The 19,078-nt window shown below is 43.4% G+C and overlaps 2 protein-coding genes across 2 annotated transcripts in view; both read left to right on the top strand.

The window, feature by feature from the left end:
• LOC311499740 (uncharacterized protein) overlaps positions 1-19,078 on the top strand; it is a 420,449-nt gene that overhangs the window by 348,777 nt on the left and 52,594 nt on the right. The gene's annotated exons all lie outside the window — the stretch shown is intronic.
• LOC311499354 (neoverrucotoxin subunit alpha-like) lies at positions 4,115-5,366 on the top strand (the record flags this gene model as incomplete). The annotated part of the gene is made up of 1 exon (XM_084560310.1): positions 4,115-5,366. A coding segment is annotated over one exon (630 nt), but the record flags the coding sequence as incomplete, so codon positions are not given.

Raw genomic sequence — 19,078 nt, 5'->3', positions numbered from 1 at the left:
GCACTTGCAAACGTGATATCAGTTAGCTAGCGCTAGCTGCTAGCCTGCTAGCCTGCTACGAACAGATTTACTGAAGGCAACGTCTTTTGTTTACAACTTTGTTGAACTTTAACATGAATGAACGTGAACATGGACGAGCATGGAATATTAAACATCTGGCACTCATCACTGGCTCTTTTAGTGCAGCCAACCACACAACAACTCCTTGGCATTTTGACTGTACTACTACTACTACTACTACTACTACTACTAAACGAAACACGCAAAGATTCAGTCCTCCTCCGTTATCAACACTCTCTGAAAACACGTCTTTCTGCCCCCTGTCTGCGCGCAAACACTTGTGACGTTGCCAAGAAATCCACGTATACTTGATGATATAACTTTTCAGTATTGACTGAGGTTTGCTAGAGCCACAGCTGTAACTGTCTGAGCCTGTTCCTTTACCAGTGCACCCTTGTGTGTGTGTGTGTTATGGGTGCTGCTTATTTCCATCCCAGGTGCACGTGTGTGTCTGGTGTGTTTCTATCAAAGTCACAGTTTCATTTCAGACGTTTTGATCAGGGTGTATGTGAGGATGTGTCCAGGAGTGAGGAAGACAGAGATGAAGCTTTTTAGTGCAAACCATTGGCCCATAGCCTGTTATGAAAGGAACTACTGGAGCGCTGGTTAAACCCAAATTACACTAAAAGAACTTATTGAGTTGAAATCATTTGCTGACAGCTTGGTCCCCCCCACTTCAACAATCCCACCTGCGCCCCTGCATCCAAGGTGCAGGACGCCCAAGTTAAACTACAAATGAGACCAGGAAGTGGAATCCAGTGTTCAGCCTGGTTTGTAACGTGTTGATGCTCCGGGTATGGTACGGTCGTACGGCGCAGGCCAAGCGGGGAGATTTTATGGTCACGTAGCGTTTGTTAGCGATATGGATTGATGCCTTTTGGATTCCAGACTTCTCCTGTCACATGAACCTCGTTGTCAACTTGGGAAATGGACAAGATGTAAGTTTAATGATTGCTGGCTTTGTAAGGTGGAGTTGGAGAGAAGCTTAGCCACGTCTGCTAGTAGTATGCTTCAACATGAAGTAGCAGGCAGGAGACCAAGTGGAGGGATTTCAGCTCAATACATTTATTAACCAGAACCATATAAAGCAGGTCTCACGGCTCATTACAGAACACTATAATAACAGATAATAAAACGTTGGTGGACTGGAGCCTTCACCAGCGTCCACATTACGGAGATGATGGAGGAAGTCAAAGAAAGAGAGTGACACCTGCTGAACTAAGAGATGAAAACAAAGGAGGCGCCGCCGTGTGGCGTAAACTGGTACTGCTCCATGTAAAACTCTGGCTGTTACAGTTTGAGAGAAATGATTTGGTTGATGAGCTGAAACGTGCTGAACAATCCTGATGAGGTGAACTGCTGACTCTACTGATTCTGCTGCTTCATCATCATAGAGTCACGTGCACGCTCACATCTTTTTGTGCACTTTATTTCATATATTGTGCAGATGTAAAGCATACATGTATGTTCTTTGTGTTAGTTCATTTGTTTTTTAAATCATTACTTTAACAGCTCAGAGATGTTCAAGGAGCAACCTGTTGATGCTCTTTCTGCTCTGTCAGCTCTGTTTCTGAATAAAGGGTTGGAAATTAATGCTTGTTTTGTCCGACTCATCGATTAATGGAAAAAATAATGGACAGATGAATGGATGATTAAAATAATGGTTAGTTGCAGCCCTAGCGGTAACGTTGTGATTGAGCCAGTTGGTGAAACCTTGTTGATGTAAAGTTGAGTAGCTCCACTGATTTATTTTGTCGGTCCATCTGGGTTAAAAGTGTCTTGTGCAATATTAGTGAGTTTGTGTTTGTACTGGACTGTGTTGTGTGTGTCTTGATGTTAGGGGCTTAGTCTCTGGAGCAGGGAGAGAGGGGAGAGTGTTCAGAGTTGTGATAGCTTGGGGAACGAAGCTGTCGCTGAGTCTGAGTGTTCTGGCCAAGATGCTCTGGAAGCATTTAGCAGCAGGCAGGAGGGAGAAAAGGCAGTGGAGGGGGAGGGATAGGTTGGCCTAGGATGCTGGAAGCTTTCCTGATACACCTCCACTTGTAGATGTCCTGAAGGGCAGAACGTGATACTGGGCTGTACGCACCACTCTCTGCCTTGTCTTTACATCAAGAACTGCACCGTTTCCAAACCAGATGATTGCAGTGATGCTGCTCAACAGAATCCTCTCAATGGTACCTTGGTAGAAGATTGTTTACAAGTGTGGAGGGCCACTTGCTCTTCTTAGCGTCCTCAGGAAGCAGAGGCGTGGCTGAGGCCTCTGACTTCAACATCAGACTAACCTGCTATTTCCTGGGGTTGTGTCCTCTCAGTTTGAAGTGGAATGAGTCTGTGGAAACAGGCAGTTTCCTTTTATTGGTGTTTCAAGATCATGTAGACAGGAGCAGAATATTAATGTAAATATGAGTATGTGTCAAATGAATCAATAATATTCAAATCAAATCTAACATTTAAAGAAAACTGTCTGTTTCCACAGACTGATTCCACTTCACCCTGATAGTAGACACTCTCAGGATGTCACCCAGGAAATATCAGGATATTCTGATTTGGATTTTCAAAATAAAGGCCCCTTAAATGGATCTATATTTAATATTATACCACCATCAAAAGCACCTTCCAGTTTTTCAATGAGAAGTAATATTGTTTAATTTACATGAAGAACAGCTGCAAGAATGATTTGCAAAACTAAATAAATAAACTCCAATAGTAATAATAACTAGAAACTTCCTGTGGAAACTGACTGTGCCGATGATGCTGCCGTCCAGTTTAAAGTGTGCGTGGTGATGACTGTGACAAACTCCCGCTAGCCTCAGGTGTTGGGCCGCTTAGCCCCGCGGGTTAGCTCGCTAACATACCGGAGCTATGCTGGAAGGCTAGCTGAAGGCTAATTCATTGGTCGGCTAGTAGTTAACTTCTATTAACAGTTCATCTATGTTGGACACAAACACTTCACATATAAATAATTCTAGAAACTCACTGACCTGATAAAGTGAAGGAAACACGGATGTTCTGTTAGGAGTCATAATGTTTTGGCGCTCTGTAATGGGTTGAGGGGTCATAATGTTTTGGCGCTCTGTAATGGGTTGAGGGGTCATAATGTTTTGGCTCCTCTGTAATGGGTCGAGGGGTCCTAATGTTTTGGCGCTCTGTGATGGGTCGAGGGGTCCTAATGTTTTGGCGCTCTGTAATGGGTCGAGGGGTCCCAATGTTTTGGCTCCTCTGTAATGGGTTGAGGGGTCCTAATGTTTTGGCGCTCTGTAATGGGTTGAGGGGTCATAATGGGTCGAGGGGTCCTAATGTTTTGGCGCTCTGTAATGGGTCGAGGGGTCATAATGTTTTGGCGCTCTGTAATGGGTGGAGGGGTCATAATGTTTTGGCGCTCTGTAATGGGTGGAGGGGTCATAATGTTTTGGCGCTCTGTAATGGGTGGAGGGGTCATAATGTTGTGGCGCTCTGTGATGGGTTGAGGGGTCATAATGTTTTGGCGCTCTGTAATGGGTGGAGGGGTCCTAATGTTGTGGCGCTCTGTGATGGGTTGAGGGGTCATAATGTTTTGGCTCTCTGTAATGGGTTGAGGGGTCCTAATGTTTTGGCGCTCTGTAATGGGTTGAGGGGTCATAATGTTTTGGCGCTCTGTAATGGGTGGAGGGGTCATAATGTTGTGGCGCTCTGTGATGGGTTGAGGGGTCATAATGTTTTGGCGCTCTGTAATGGGTGGAGGGGTCATAATGTTTTGGCGCTCTGTAATGGGTGGAGGGGTCCTAATGTTTTGGCGCTCTGTAATGGGTGGAGGGGTCATAATGTTTTGGCGCTCTGTAATGGGTGGAGGGGTCATAATGTTTTGGCGCTCTGTAATGGGTGGAGGGGTCCTAATGTTTTGGCGCTCTGTAATGGGTTGAGGGGTCATAATGTTTTGGCGCTCTGTAATGGGTGGAGGGGTCATAATGTTTTGGCTCCTCTTCTGCTGCCTGTGTCAGCTCGTTAGGGTCCGGTTGTCATGGCTACCAGGGCCAGCTGCTGCTGAAGTCTCCTTCTGCCTCTCACCTCTGACTGATCAGTGAGGAAAGAAAGAAGAAATCCATCAGATGTGTCAGATGATAAACTGCAGCTGTGTTGTGTCTTTTTCTCTCCATCAGATTTCTGTCAACTTGAAGTGGACACAAACTCAGTCAACACAAACCTCAAACTGTCTGACAACAACAGGAAGGTGACACATGTGAAGGAGGAGCAGCCATATCCTGATCATCCAGACAGATTTAACTGTTATCAGCTGCTGTGTAGAAATGTTCTGACTGGTCGCTGTTACTGGGAGGTTGAGAGGAGAGGAGGTGTTGATATATCAGTGAGTTACAGAGGAATCAGAAGGAGAGGAGACATGGAGGACAGCTTGTTTGGATATAATGATCAGTCCTGGAGTCTGTTCTGCTCTGATGGTTGTTACTCTGTCTGTCACAATAACAGATCAACATTCATCTCCTCCTCCTCTGTCTCTAACAGAGTATCAGTGTATGTGGACTGTCCTGCTGGAACTCTGTCCTTCTACAGAGTCTCCTCTGACAAACTGATCCACCTCTACACCTTCAACACCACATTCACTCAACCTCTCTGTCCTGGATTCTGGTTACCATCACCTGGTTCCTCAGTGTCTCTGTGTTCTCTGGAGGAAGGAGAGTCTTTGAAGTGACAGCAGCTTCAACTCTGAGCTTTAAATGTTGATGGTGGATGATGTTTCTCTTTGGTTTACAGTTGAATCACTGATTGTGATTTGATGTCAGAATATGTTTGGTCTTAGAAGTAGTGAAATGATCTCCTAACCACTGAACTCCTGGAAGAACTGGACTGACTTTGATGATCACTTCTATCTGGATAATCCTGGACACATGAAGATCAAACTGAGAGGTCTCATGTCTAAAATGGGTCTACACGTATCCTGAAGTACAAACAGTATTACTTGTTCTGTCAGATTGCTGACGTATCCATTTTAATACTGAATCCATTATTCTGCTGCACTACTACACTGCTATCTAATAACCCTTGATATTCTGACCATGTCAGCTTTGTACAGCTAAACAGATAACAGCATGTAGAAGGAAAACTCTTGACATTCTTGTTGAGGATTGAGGTTATCTTTTGTTCTCTTTTCTTCCTCAGTTTTATTTCTTAAAGTTTTCTCCATACAAGTTTGTAAGACTGAAAGAATAAACACAAAATAAACATTACAAAGTATAACATCTCTCGTGTCTTTTACACTATAAAACTACAGACGCTCTTAATGCATAGAAATGAAACATCCATATTATCACCAAACACACTGATATACACGCTATCTATATTACTCAATAAATATGAACACATCCACTAATGAACCGGCGTAGTCCAAAGTTCCTTAGTGAACAGATTAAACAGTCCATCGGCACAACAAAAGGCTTCAACCGTGAGTGGAACTTGAGAAACCCGATACAATCACAAATGTAACACAACACATTACCTAAAGTAAACATGTACATCACGCTAAACCACAATATTGGCATGTATTTACTTACAGACAAAGAGTTACCCATGCTCCGAGATGTAGCAGACTCGTAGAGGATTTCCACGTTGTGTCCGAACTGGTCTGTCACTGAAACGGGTCCGACTAATAACTATCACTCAACGCCACAAGGCGGAACACTTGATCATTTTACCTTGTGTAACTGTGTGATTGTGTTTCCCTGTATTCAGTTAAATCTCTTTTCATTTATCAGGATCAAAACTCTTGTTGGTGAATACAAAGTTGCACTCAACTCTCTGGAAGTTTGCATGTATCCACTGTTTGCTATGATGAGAGCTGATGTTGGTTAGTTATCTGAACCAACATTTTCACTCCAGAAAAAAAAAACTAATTAGATAATGTTCTGTTTTTATTTACAACATTTAAATCATGTGGCATATTCTTCATCATCAAAATACAGTCTCCATTTAGTTACTGTGACTCATCCACTGACTCAGTTCATTCATTTGATATTGAGTACTTTTTCTGTTTTTTCTTGTTACTGGGTTGGTCAACGACAGTTCTCCAGTTTACAGAGATATACAGTTTCTAATCTACTTATAGTTTCTATTAAATCAAAGGTTTTACTTTTAAATCAGTTCACATTACATTACAGTGCATGAAATAAAGTTTATTTAGCTAATCTGTGATTTTTAAGCACTGATAGCAACTTGACAAGAAGCTAAGTCATTGTGAAGTAAAACACATTGTAGAACAAATCTAAGGATTTTTCAGAAAATAAAATATACTAGAATCATTCCACAGAGATCTCTGGGCTTCAAATTAAACACTGCTTTCTTCTTCTTTAGAATTTGTGTTGATCTAATTAGTACTCTCAGTGACAAGTACTGCAGGTCAGAGGAACTTTATCTTAGTCGTGTGTTTACTTCCACCCAGCAGCCGTGTTACAGTTATTTGTGAAGTCTTCTCAGAGGGCTTCATGATCCATTTACAGTTTGCCACTTCATAATAATAATAATAATAAATATAGCTGCAAGCAGCAATGGAGGGTTCAAGCAGTTCGTTTGGGATAGAGTTGCAATAATACTGTGTCAAGAGGAAGGCTGCGAACACTGTACATGATATGAGCTTGTATCCCGTTTGCCGCCTTCCCCGCCGATTTTGATTGGCTGTAGCGGCCAAACGGTTTCGAAGCTGAAGAGGCCTGATAGTAACTTTTGTGCGCATCGGTCAGAAGACGGTCTGTGCCACTTTTCGTGAGAATCGGACAAAATTTGCGACCGCTGAAAATTTCGTTTCGCTTTCAACAAAATCCAATATGGCGGCCAATCCAATGGGTCGAAATTAACAACAAAGGTATCGTTGATCTCGGCATGATCCAAGGAGTCCAACAGTTCCATTTTCTTGAATATCAGGCATACGGGTCAAAAGTTATGAGCAAAAACGCAATCTTGCTAATTACATCGCCCCCTAGTGGCCGAATGGCACCAATAATTTACTGCACACTTCTAAGCGAGTGTATGTGTAAGCATGTGACTAAGTTTGGTCTTCGGAAGTCAAAGCGTCACCGAGATATAAGCAAACTTCCTGTTTTGCGGCTTCGCCGCCGACTGCGATTGGCTAACACGAAAAATTAGCATGAACTGTCACTGGGGCAACCCACGGTATCTGCGGATATCACAATTTCATTTCAAGTAAAAACGCATCAAGAGATATGAGCAAAAACAATGTTTTGCTAATTATAGCGCCCCCTAGTGGCCACAAGACACCAGATTTTTTTCGTGCACTTGGGACAGTGTCTGGAAGCGTGGTTCCAAATTTGGTTTCATTGCACCAAAGCGTTGCCGAGATATGAGCTCAAATGGAAAACGGCGCCTTCGCCTCCGATTTTGATTGGCTGTAGCAGCCAAACGGTTTCGAAGCTCAAGATGCCTGATAGTAACTTTTGTGTGCGTTGGTCAGAAGACGGTCTGTGCCAATTTTCGTGAGAATCGGACAAAAATTGTGACCGCTGAAACTTTTTTCAGGTTTTTGACAAAATCGTAAATTGCGAAAAATCTATCATGACGCATTATGACGTCATAGGGTGCGTTGAGATCGTCAGGATCCAAGGATTCCAACGATACCTTGTTTTCAAAAATCGGACATACGGTTCAAAAGTAACATGCACAAATGTACTTCAAACTTTGACCAGTTGGTGGCGCTAGACCGTGCTTAGTGCTTACATGTAACTCAGTCAAAGTAATATTGAGACTGCCCTTAAGCTATGTGCCAAATTCCGCAACTTTTTACCATACGGTTCTATGGGCTGCCATAGACTCCCATGGCGGAAGATTAGGAATAATAATAACTAGAAAATTCCTGCGGAAATTTTGACTGTGCCGATGATGCTGACGTCCAGTTTCAAGTGTGCGTGGTCTAAAGGCCTGGCTGAGAGAAAGAGAGAGAGACACTGAGAAGGGCCGTCCTTTATGCCCTTCTAAAAACCCTGGCCCTGCAGCTAGATCCGCGGGTTAGCTTCGTGGTTTAGTCCGTCGAAATAGCTGCGGGTTAGCTCACGGTTAGCCGCCGCGGCTATAACCGCGGGTTAGCTCGCGGTTAGCCGCCGCGGCTAGGCCCGCTAGCTCGCTAACATATAGCTATGAGCTATGCTGGAAGGCTAGCCTAAGGCTAATTCATTGGTCGGCTAATAGTTAACTTCTATTAGCAGTTCAGCTATGTTGGGCACAAACACTTGACATATAAATAATTCTAGAAATTCAATTACCTAATAAAGTGAAGGAAATATGTCAGAGATGTTCTGTCAGGAGTTACAGCAAAGATATAATTAGTGCCGAGTGCCTATGACACGAGGCCACTCCTCCCATAGCAAGCACTATTGATCTTCTGCGTGTTTCTTTGCAGTTTTATTAGTGCCGAGTGCCTATGACCCGAGGCACTACTCCCAGAGCTAGCAAGCTCTGGGAGTAGTGCCTCGTGCCATAGGCACGAGGCACTATTAATCTTCTGCGTGTTTCTTTGCAGTTTTATTATTCATTTTCCGCCCTTTTTCGCCGAAGAATGCGGCCCGAACCAGCGAGAGGACCCCAACACATGATATATCAAAACGTGTGTTTTGATCCCGAATCCCGTGCTATTACTTTTATAAGGGATTCGTGAGTTTTTCGCGAATTTATTCGCGAAAAACCGTGAGAAATTTCTCATTGAAATGAATGGAGAAGCCCGAAAAAAGCGGCAACATTCCAAAATTTCCAGCTTGGCTTTGTCGAGCGATTACTCGGCCATGCTTTGTAGTAGAAAAATGCTTGGAAGTTTGTACGAGGCACGGGAAGTGTAGCTTTCTCTTCCTGAAAACGGCGTTTCGATACCTTTTACGGTTTGGTCAGGGTCGCAGTTTACGTTTTGGTGAAATTTGGGGAAAAAGATTAAAAATCAGCGTTTATAATGGGGCTCTATGGCCCACTCTAACTGTCACTCTAGCTTCAGAGTTTCGTTGATATTCTGAAAAAAAAAGGTTCAATCTCACGTGGTGGCCACAGTTTTTGAGGTACAGAGATAAAAAATACATAAAAACGTAGGGATTTTTGTTGGCTTTAAGATGGTGTTAGTTTGATATGTGTGGGACGTACGGTTTGGACTGGAGGCTCCTCTGAGCGAGGAGTGCGGCGACAGCTTTTCGAATTTTTCCCCATGTGTGTGTATGTGGAAATCGAGAGGGATTTCTCGACGATTTTTCGTGTCGCATACTTTCTTTCCAAAACGACTACGGCCACAATTTTGGCAGTACGCGCGTGGCAACAGCACTAAATTGTAGAAAACCCTTGGCTGACGCTCACGATGTGTTTGTTTTCTCGATAGCACTTGTAGTTGTTGAGATACAAGCATTTGTTCGGAGGGCAAATCCTAGTCTGCACTTTCCCTCTGACTCAGGCAGAGGTGAGAGGGAGAAGGAGAAGGAGCAGCAGTTGACCCTGGTAGCCATGACAACCAGACCCGAGTGGCGGGAAAACAGTTCTCAGTGGATAACAGGATCTGCCAAAACATTAAAACCCCCTCAAACCATTACTGCAGTACTGTAGGGGGCCAGAACCTGACATTATGACCCCCCCACTCCAACCCCCCCCACCCCCCCCTCCCACTATAGCATTACAGACACAGACTGCCAAAACATTATGACCCCTCAACCCATTACAGGACTATAGTAGGGAGCCAGAATCTGACACTATGACCCCCCCCTCCACTCCATTTAAGCATTACAGACACAGACTGCCAAAACATTATGACCCCCTAAACCCATTACAGGACTATAGTAGGGAGCCAGAACCTGACACTATGACCCCCCCACTCCAACCCCCCCCACCTCCCCTCCCACTATAGCATTACAGACACAGACTGACAAAACATTAGGGACTCTCAGACTGTTACAATGGGGAGACAGAACACTCCATGACCCCCCCCCCCCCTCTCTCCCTCTCGCTCTCTCTCTCCCTCTCCCTCCTTCCCTCTCTCTCTCCCTCCCTCCTCTGTTGGTGCTATCACTTTATTAGGTAAGTGAGTTTCTAGAATTATTTATATGTTAAGTGTTTGTGCCCAACATAGCTGAACTGTTAAAAGAAGTGAACTACTAGCTGCCCAATGTTTTAGCCTTAGGCTAGCCTTCCAGCATAGCTCATGTATGTTAGCGAGCTAGCGGAGCTAGCAGCTAGCTAACCGCCGCGGACTAAACCGCGAGCTAGCCTCGAGCTAACCGCGAGCTAACCGGGATTTAACCGCGAGCTAACCGGGAGTTAGCCGCGAGCTAACGCGGAGGCTAGTGGGGTTAGCCACTAAAACTGTGTCAAACTGAAAAATATATTATTCCATCACATAAAGTAGGAAACGTTTATGGCTTGTAACAACATTAATGACAGTTTATATATATAATTGGAGTAATTTAATATAATATGATGTTTTTAATGAAATAAATAATGAGCTGTTGAACACTCATAAGAGTTATATTCAGTATGTTACATAACATTATTTGACATGTCTATTTGTCTGCATATAGTTTTCCTCCAGCTGATCCAGACAGACTGCAGTGACGTCCAACATGAGACAAAGAGCTGGACTAACAGGACAATTTGAAGGTCTTCACTTCATCGCTGATTCCTTGTTACAGCCTGGATGTGTTAAGTTTAATATTGATGTTTTTCTAACTGTAAGACTGTGCCGTAAACTGTTAAACTATTGCTCAGGTAGGAGTAATGAGTTTTATTGTTGAAATTATTATGATTAACGATCAATTGTTACGATTTGCTCGTTCTTTGTCTGGGGATCCTAGTGAGGATGCCCCTCTTAAAGGTGGGGGTGTGACGATCCCTCCCACTCTCTTCCTTATTTGATGCTGGCTTTCAGGTGGAGCTGGGAGGGCTCTGCTGCCTGTACCTGCCCTTCAGTTTGTAGAAGGGCATAAAGGACGACCCTTCTCAGTGTCTCGCTCTCTCAGCCAGGCCTACTGCATCCTCCTCATCCTGTTTGGTTTGTTGTACCCTGCATGACATCAAACTCACACCCATCCAGTCAGAAGGAACCAGGCCTTAAATGACTATTTGAGTTGTGCTTTTTGTTATAGCTGCTGCTCATGGGAGTAAAGACATGCTAATTGCTAACATTAGTGGCTAATGCTTTACTACCAAGAGCAGCCAGCGTGCTAGCTGCTCATGGTAGTAAAGACATGCTAATTGCTAACATTTGTGGTTAACGCTTTACTGCCATGAGTAGCTAGCGTGCTAGCCGCTCGTGGTAGTAAAAACATGCTAATTGCTAACATTTGCGGCTAATGCTTGACTGCATGTAAAGACATGCTATTTGCTAACATTTGTGGCTAATGCTAGAATTAGTGGCTCATGTGTGTAAATATACATGTTAAAAATTACTATTTGAGGGTATTGTGAAGCTATACCACACGAAGCCAATGCTAAAATTAGTGGCTAGCGAATCATGCTAATTGCTAACATTTGTGGTTAATGCTTTACTGCCATGAGTAGCTAGCGTGCCAGCCGCTCGTGGTAGTAAAGACATGCTAATTGCTAACATTTGTGGTTAATGCTTTACTGCCATGAGTAGCTAGCGTGCGAGCCGCTCGTGGTAGTAAAGACATGCTAATTGCTAACATTTATGGCTAATGCTAGAATTAGTGGCTCATGTGTGTAAATATACATGTTAAAAATTACTATTTGAGGGTATTGTGAAGCTATACCACACTAAGCCAATGCTAAAATTAGTGGCTAGCGCATCATGCTAATTGCTAACATTAGCAGCTTATGCTAGAATTAGTGGTTCATGTGTGTAAATATACATGTTAAAAATTACTATTTGAGGGTATTGTGAAGCTATACCACACTAAGCCAATGCTAAAATTAGTGGCTAGCGCATCATGCTAATTGCTAACATTAGCAGCTTATGCTAGAATTAGTGACTCATGTGTGTAAATATACATGTTAAAAATTACTATTTGAGGGTATTGTGAAGCTATACCACACTAAGCCAATGCTAAAATTAGTGGCTAGCTCATCATGCTAATTGCTAACGTTTGTGGTTAATGCTTTACTGCCATGAGTAGCTAGCGTGCTAACATTTGTGGCTAATGCTAGAATTAGTGGCTCATGTGTGTAAATATACATGTTAAAAAATACTATTTGAGGTGTGCTTTTTCAATACAGAACCCCGGCAACAGCCCACTCGGCACTCTCAAAATTTCCTGCGGGAATTTTCTAGTTAGTGCCGAGTGCCTATGACACGAGGCCACTCCTCCCATAGCAAGCTATGGGAGGAGTGGCCTCGTGCCATAGGCACGAGGCCACTATTGATCTTCTGCGTGTTTCTTTGCAGTTTTATTTTTTTTTTTACTTATTATTCATTTTCCGCCCTTTTTCGCCGATTAATGCGGCCCGAACCGGCGAGAGGACCCCAACACATGATATATCAAAACGTGTGTTTTGATCCCGAATCCCGTGCTATTACTTTTATAAGGGATTGACGAGTTTTTCGCGAATTTATTCGCGAAAAACCGCAGAAAATTTCCCATTGAAATGAATGGAGAAGCCCGAAAAAAAAAATAAATCAACAGACATTTTCAACAATCAACTGCTCTGGCATACTTTAACCGAGAGACTTCATTTGAACTTTAAAACGTAGGTACTCTTGCCTTCTCTTCAGAGATTCACTTCACTTATCGACAACTTTTACCGTTTTTAAACTATGAAGCCTCAGAGTTGTGTAGGTTTTTACTCAAATTTCAGGGTTTATAATGGGTGTGTATTGCGCGGAATGTTTGTGCTAGAGTGGATGACATCATCAGCTAGAGTGAGGAGGAGAGAAGAAAATTAGTCAAAAAACTGTACAGAAACTGCTCCCGCGGCCACAAATTTCACACGACAGACATAATTTATACATAGAAACGTAGGAAAATTTGTCTTCTCACTCAAATTCGTCTGCTAAAACTGTAAGTCTTATAGTTTTGGCGTCAGACACAAAGATGCGCCAGCAACACCCATCCACAGCTCCATAGGCTGCCATGTTAAAAAGGCAGGGAAATTTCTGGAGGAAAGCAGAAGTAACCTTTTTTGAATCGCTCTAAATAGGTCACATTTCTTCATTTTACCCACAAATTGCATATGTAGACGTTCAGGAAAGCCTCAAGATGCCCAAAGTTAAGTCGGTTCAATGATTGGAAATACGGTTTGGCCACAAGTCCTTCCTGTTCGAGGCGTTTTTTCAGCATTTTCTCTCTCTCTCCCCGTCTTCCAACTGACATTCTGACAGGAGCAGTTGACCCTGGTAGCCATGACAACCAGACCCCAACCAGCTTACACACGTTCACACACGCAGCTGCTGGGGACGAGAGGCGGGAAAAGAGCTCTCAGTGGAAAACATGATCTGCCAAAACATTAAAACCCCCCAAACCATACCTGTCTCCCATGGTGCTTTCACACAGCTGCTGGGCCTCTTAGCTATAGCTCTTGTCATTGACTGAATGACAACTTCATGTTTGACCTTTTCCTTTATTTTAAACACAAATTATATCTGGCTGCTTTGCTGAAACTCCTGACACAACATCCCTGACCCGTTTCCTTCATCTCATTAGGTCAGTGAATAGCTTAACTGCTAACAGACGCTAACGACTAGCCGCCCAGTGATTTAGCCGACGACTAGCCTTCCAGCATAGCGCATGTATGTTAGCAAGCTAGCGGAGCTAACGGAGCTAGCTAGCCGCTACCTTAACGCCGCGGACTCAACCGCGGAGTTAGCCTCGAGCTAACCGCTAGCTAACCGGGATTTAACCGCGGACCCGCGGGAGTTAAACACGAATTAGCCGCTGCAGTTAGCCGTGAGCTAACGCGGAGGGTAGTGGGGTTAGCCGCCGGCTAATTCGCCCCGTTGCTAACGGGTGCTTATCACAGTAATAATGTTGAAGTTTTACAATTTAAAGGGAAGATATTTTTAAATGAAACTGTGTCAAACTGAAAAATATATTATTCCACCACATAAAGTAGGAAACATTTATGGCTTGCAACAACATTAATGACAGTATATATATATAATTGGAGTAATTTAATATAATATGATGTTTTTAATTAAATAAATAATGAGCTGTTGAACACTCATAAGAGTTATATTAAGTATGTTACATAACATTATTTGACATGTCTATTTGTCTGCCTATAGTTTTCCTCCAGCTGATCCGGACAGACTGCAGTGACGTCCAATATGAGACAAAGAGCTGGACTCACAGGACAATTTGAAGGTCTTCACTTCATCGCTGATTCCTTGTTACAGCCTGGATGTGTTAAGTTTAATATTATTGTTTATCTAACTGTAAGACTGTGCCGTAAACTGTTAAACTATTGCTCAGGTAGGAGTAATGAGTTTTATTGTTAAAATTATTATGATTAACGATCAATTGTTACGATTTGCTCGTTCTTTGTCTGGGGATCCTAGTGAGATCCCTCCCACTCTCTTCCTTATTTGATGCTGGCTTTCAGGTGGAGCTGGGAGGGGTCTGCTGCCTGTACCTGCCCTTCAGTTTGTAGAAGGGCGTAAAGGACGACCCTTCTCAGTGTCTCTCTCTCTCAGCCAGGCCTACTGCATCCTCCTCATCCTGTTTGGTTTGTTGTACCCTGCATGACGTCAAACTCACACCCATCCAGTCAGAAGGAACGAGGCCTTAAATGACTATTTGAGTTGTGCTTTTTGTTATAGCTGCTGCTCATGGTAGTAAAGACATGCTACTTAGTAAAGACATCCTAATTGCTAACATTAGTGGCTAATGCTTTACTACCAAGAGCAGCCAGCATGCTAGCTACTCATGGTAGTAAAGACATGCTAATTGCTAACATTTGTGGTTAATGCTTTACTGCCATGAGTAGCTAGCGTGCTAGCCGCTCGTGGTCGTAAAGACATGCTAATTGCTAACATTAGCGGCTAATGCTTGACTGCACGTAAAGACATGCTAATTGCTAACATTTGTGGCTAATGCTAGAATTAGTGGCTCATGTGTGTAAATATACATGTTAAAAATTACTATTTGAGGGTATTGTGACGCTATACCACACTAAGCCAATGCTAAAATTAGTGGCTAGCGCATCATGCTAATTGCTAACATTTGTGGTTAATGCTTTACTGCCATGAGTAGCTAGCGTGCTAGCCGCTCGTGGTAGTAAAGACATGCTAATTGCTAACATTAGCGGCTAATGCTTGATTGCATGTAAAGACATGCTAATTGCTAACATTTGTGGCTAATGCTAGAATTAGTGGCTCATGTGTGTAAAAATACATGTTAAAAATTACTATTTGTGGGTATTGTGAAGCTATACCACACTAAGCCAATGCGAAAGTTAGTGGCTAGCGCATCATGCTAATTGCTAACATTAGCAGCTAATGCTAGAATTAGTGGCTCGTGTGTAAATATACATGTTAAAAATTAGTATTTGAGGGTATTATGAAGCTATACCACACTAAGCCAATGCTAAAATTAGTGGCTAGCGCATCATGCTAATTGCTAACATTTGTGGTTAATGCTTTACTGCCATGAGTAGCTAGCGTGCCAGCCGCTCGTGGTAGTAAAGACATGCTAATTGCTAACATTAGCGGCTAATGCTTGACTGCATGTAAAGACATGCTAATTGTTAACATTTGTGGCTAATGCTAGAATTAGTGGCTCATGTGTGTAAATATACATGTTAAAAATTACTATTTGAGGTGTGCTTTTTCAATGCAGAACCCCGGCAACAGCCCACTCGGCACTTCAAAAATTTCCGCGGGAATTTTCTAGTTAGTGCCGAGTGCCTATGACCCGAGGCACTACTCCCAGAGCTAGCAAGCTCTGGGAGTAGTGCCTCGTGCCATAGGCACGAGGCACTATTAATCTTCTGCGTGTTTCTTTGCAGTTTTATTATTATTATTCATTTTCCGCCCTTTTTCGCCGAAGAATGCGGCCCGAACCAGCGAGAGGACCCCAACACATGATATATCAAAACGTGTGTTTTGATCCCGAATCCCGTGCTATTACTTTTATAAGGGATTCGTGAGTTTTTCGCGAATTTATTCGCGAAAAACCGCGATAAATTTCCCATTGAAATGAATGGAGAAGCCCGAAAAAATCAAAAAATCAACAGACATTTTCAACAATGAACTGCTCTGGCATACTTTAACCCAGAGACTTCATTTGAACTTTAAAACGTAGGTACTCTTGCCTTCTCTTCAGAGATTCACTTCACTTATCGACAACTTTTACCGTTTTTAAACTATGAAGCCTCAGAGTTGTGTAGGTTTTTACTCAAATTTCAGGGTTTATAATGGGTGTGTATTGCACGGAATGTTTGTGCTAGAGTGGATGACATCATCAGCTAGAGTGAGGAGGAGAGAAGAAAATTAGTCAAAAAACTGCACAGAAACTGCTCCCGTGGCCACAAATTTCACACGACAGACATAATTTATACATAGAAACGTAGGAAAATTTGTCTTCTCACTCAAATTCGTCTGCTAAAGCTGTAAGTCTTATAGTTTTGGCGTCAGACACAAAGATGCGCCAGCAACACCCATCCACAGCTCCATAGGCTGCCATGTTAAAAAGGCAGGGAAATTTCTGGAGGAAAGCAGACGTAACCTTTCTTTGAATCGCTCGAAATAGGTCACATTTCTTCATTTTACCCACAAATTGCATATGTAGACGTTCAGGACAGCCTCAAGATGCCCAAAGTTAAGTCGGTTCAATGATTGGAAATACGGTTTGGCCACAAGTCCTTCCTGTTCGAGGCGTTTTTTCAGCATTTTCTCTCTCTCTCCCCGTCTTCCAACTGACATTCTGACAGGAGCAGTTGACCCTGGTAGCCATGACAACCAGACCCGAGTGGCGGGAAAAGAGCTCTGAGTGGATAACAGGATCTGCCAAAACATTAAAACCCCCTCAAACCATTACTGCAGTACTGTAGAGGGCCAGAACCTGACATTATGACCCCCCCACTCCAACCCCCCCCCACCCCCCCTCCCACTATAGCATTACAGACACAGACTGCCAAAACATTATGACCCCTCAACCCATTACAGGACTATAGTAGGGAGCCAGAATCTGACACTATGACCCCCCCCCCCCCCACTCCATTTAAGCATTACAGACACAGACTGCCAAAACATTATGACCCCCTAAACCCATTACAGGACTATAGTAGGGAGCCAGAACCTGACACTATGACCCCCCCACTCCAACCCCCCCCCACCCCCCCTCCCACTATAGCATTACAGACACAGACTGCCAAAACATTATGACCCCTCAACCCATTACAGGACTATAGTAGGGTGGCAGAATCTGACACTATGACCCCCCCCCCCCCCCCCACTCCATTTAACCATTACAGTAAGAAACTGCCAAAACATTATGACCACTTAAGCCATTACAGGACTATAGTTGGGCTGCAGAATCTGACACTATGACCCCCCTCCACTCCATTTAAGCATTACAGACACAGACTGCCAAAACATTATGACCCCCTAAACCCATTACAGGACTATAGTAGGGAGCCAGAACCTGACACTATGACCCCCCCACTCCAACCCCCCCACCTCCCCTCCCACTATAGCATTACAGACACAGACTGACAAAACATTAGGGACTCTCAGACTGTTACAATGGGGAGACAGAACACTCCATGACCCCCCCCCCCTCTCCCTCTCCCTCTCCCTCCTTCCCTCTCTCTCTCCCTCCCTCCTCTGTTGGTGCTATCACTTTATTAGGTAAGTGAGTTTCTAGAATTATTTATATGTTAAGTGTTTGTGCCCAACATAGCTGAACTGTTAATAGAAGTTAACTACTAGCTGCCCAATGTTTTAGCCTTAGGCTAGCCTTCCAGCATAGCTCATGTATGTTAGCGAGCTAGCGGAGCTAGCAGCTAGCTAACCGCCGCGGACTAAACCGCGGAGTTAGCCTCGAGCTAACCGCGAGCTAGCCTCGAGCTAACCGCAAGCTAACCGGGATTTAACCGCGAGCTAACCGGGACTTAACCGCGAGCTAACCGGGATTTAACCGCGGACCCGCGGGACTTAACCGCGAGTTAGCCGCGGGAGTTAGCCGCGAGCTAACGCGGAGGCTAGTGGGGTTAGCCACTAAAACTGTGTCAAACTGAAAAATATATTATTCCACCACATAAAGTAGGAAACGTTTATGGCTTGTAACAACATTAATGACAGTATATATAAATAATTGGAGTAATTTAATATAAGATGATATTTTTAATTAAATAAATAATGAGCTGTTGAACACTCATAAGAGTTATATTCAGTATGTTACATAACATTATTTGACATGTCTATTTGTCTGCGTATAGTTTTCCTCCAGCTGATCCAGACAGACTGCAGTGACGTCCAACATGAGACAAAGAGCTGGACTAACAGGACAGTTTGAAGGTCTTCACTTCATCGCTGATTCCTTGTTACAGCCTGGATGTGTTAAGTTTAATATTGACGTTTTTCTAACTGTAAGACTGTGCCGTAAACTGTTAAACTATTGCTCAGGTAGGAGTAATGAGTTTTATTGTTAAAATTATTATGATTAACGATCAATTATTACGATTTGCTCGTTCTTTGTCTGGGGATCCCAGTGAGATCCCTCCCACTCTCTTCCTTATTTGATGCTGGCTTTCAGGTGGAGCTGGGAGGGGTCTGCTGCCTGTACCTGCCCTTCAGTTTGTAGAAGGCGAAGCATAAAGGACGACCCTTCTCAGTGTCTCTCTGTCTCTCAGCCAGACCTACTGCATCCTCCTCATCCTGTTTGGTTTGTTGTACCCTGCATGACATCAAACTCACACCCCTCCTGTCAGTAGGAACCAGGCCTTAAATGACTATTTGAGTTGTGCTTTTTGTTATAGCTGCTGCTCATGGTAGTAAAGACATGCTACTTAGTAAAGACATGCTAATTGCTAACATTAGTGGCTAATGCTTTACTACCAAGAGCGGCCAGCGTGCTAGCTGCTCATGGTCGTAAAGACATGCTAA

Source organism: Chelon labrosus (assembly GCF_963514085.1).
Source record: "Chelon labrosus genome assembly, chromosome: 14".
Lineage (NCBI taxonomy): Eukaryota > Metazoa > Chordata > Actinopteri > Mugiliformes > Mugilidae > Chelon > Chelon labrosus.
Note: the sequence above shows the minus strand (reverse complement) of the source record. Positions and strands in the feature narration are given on the sequence as shown.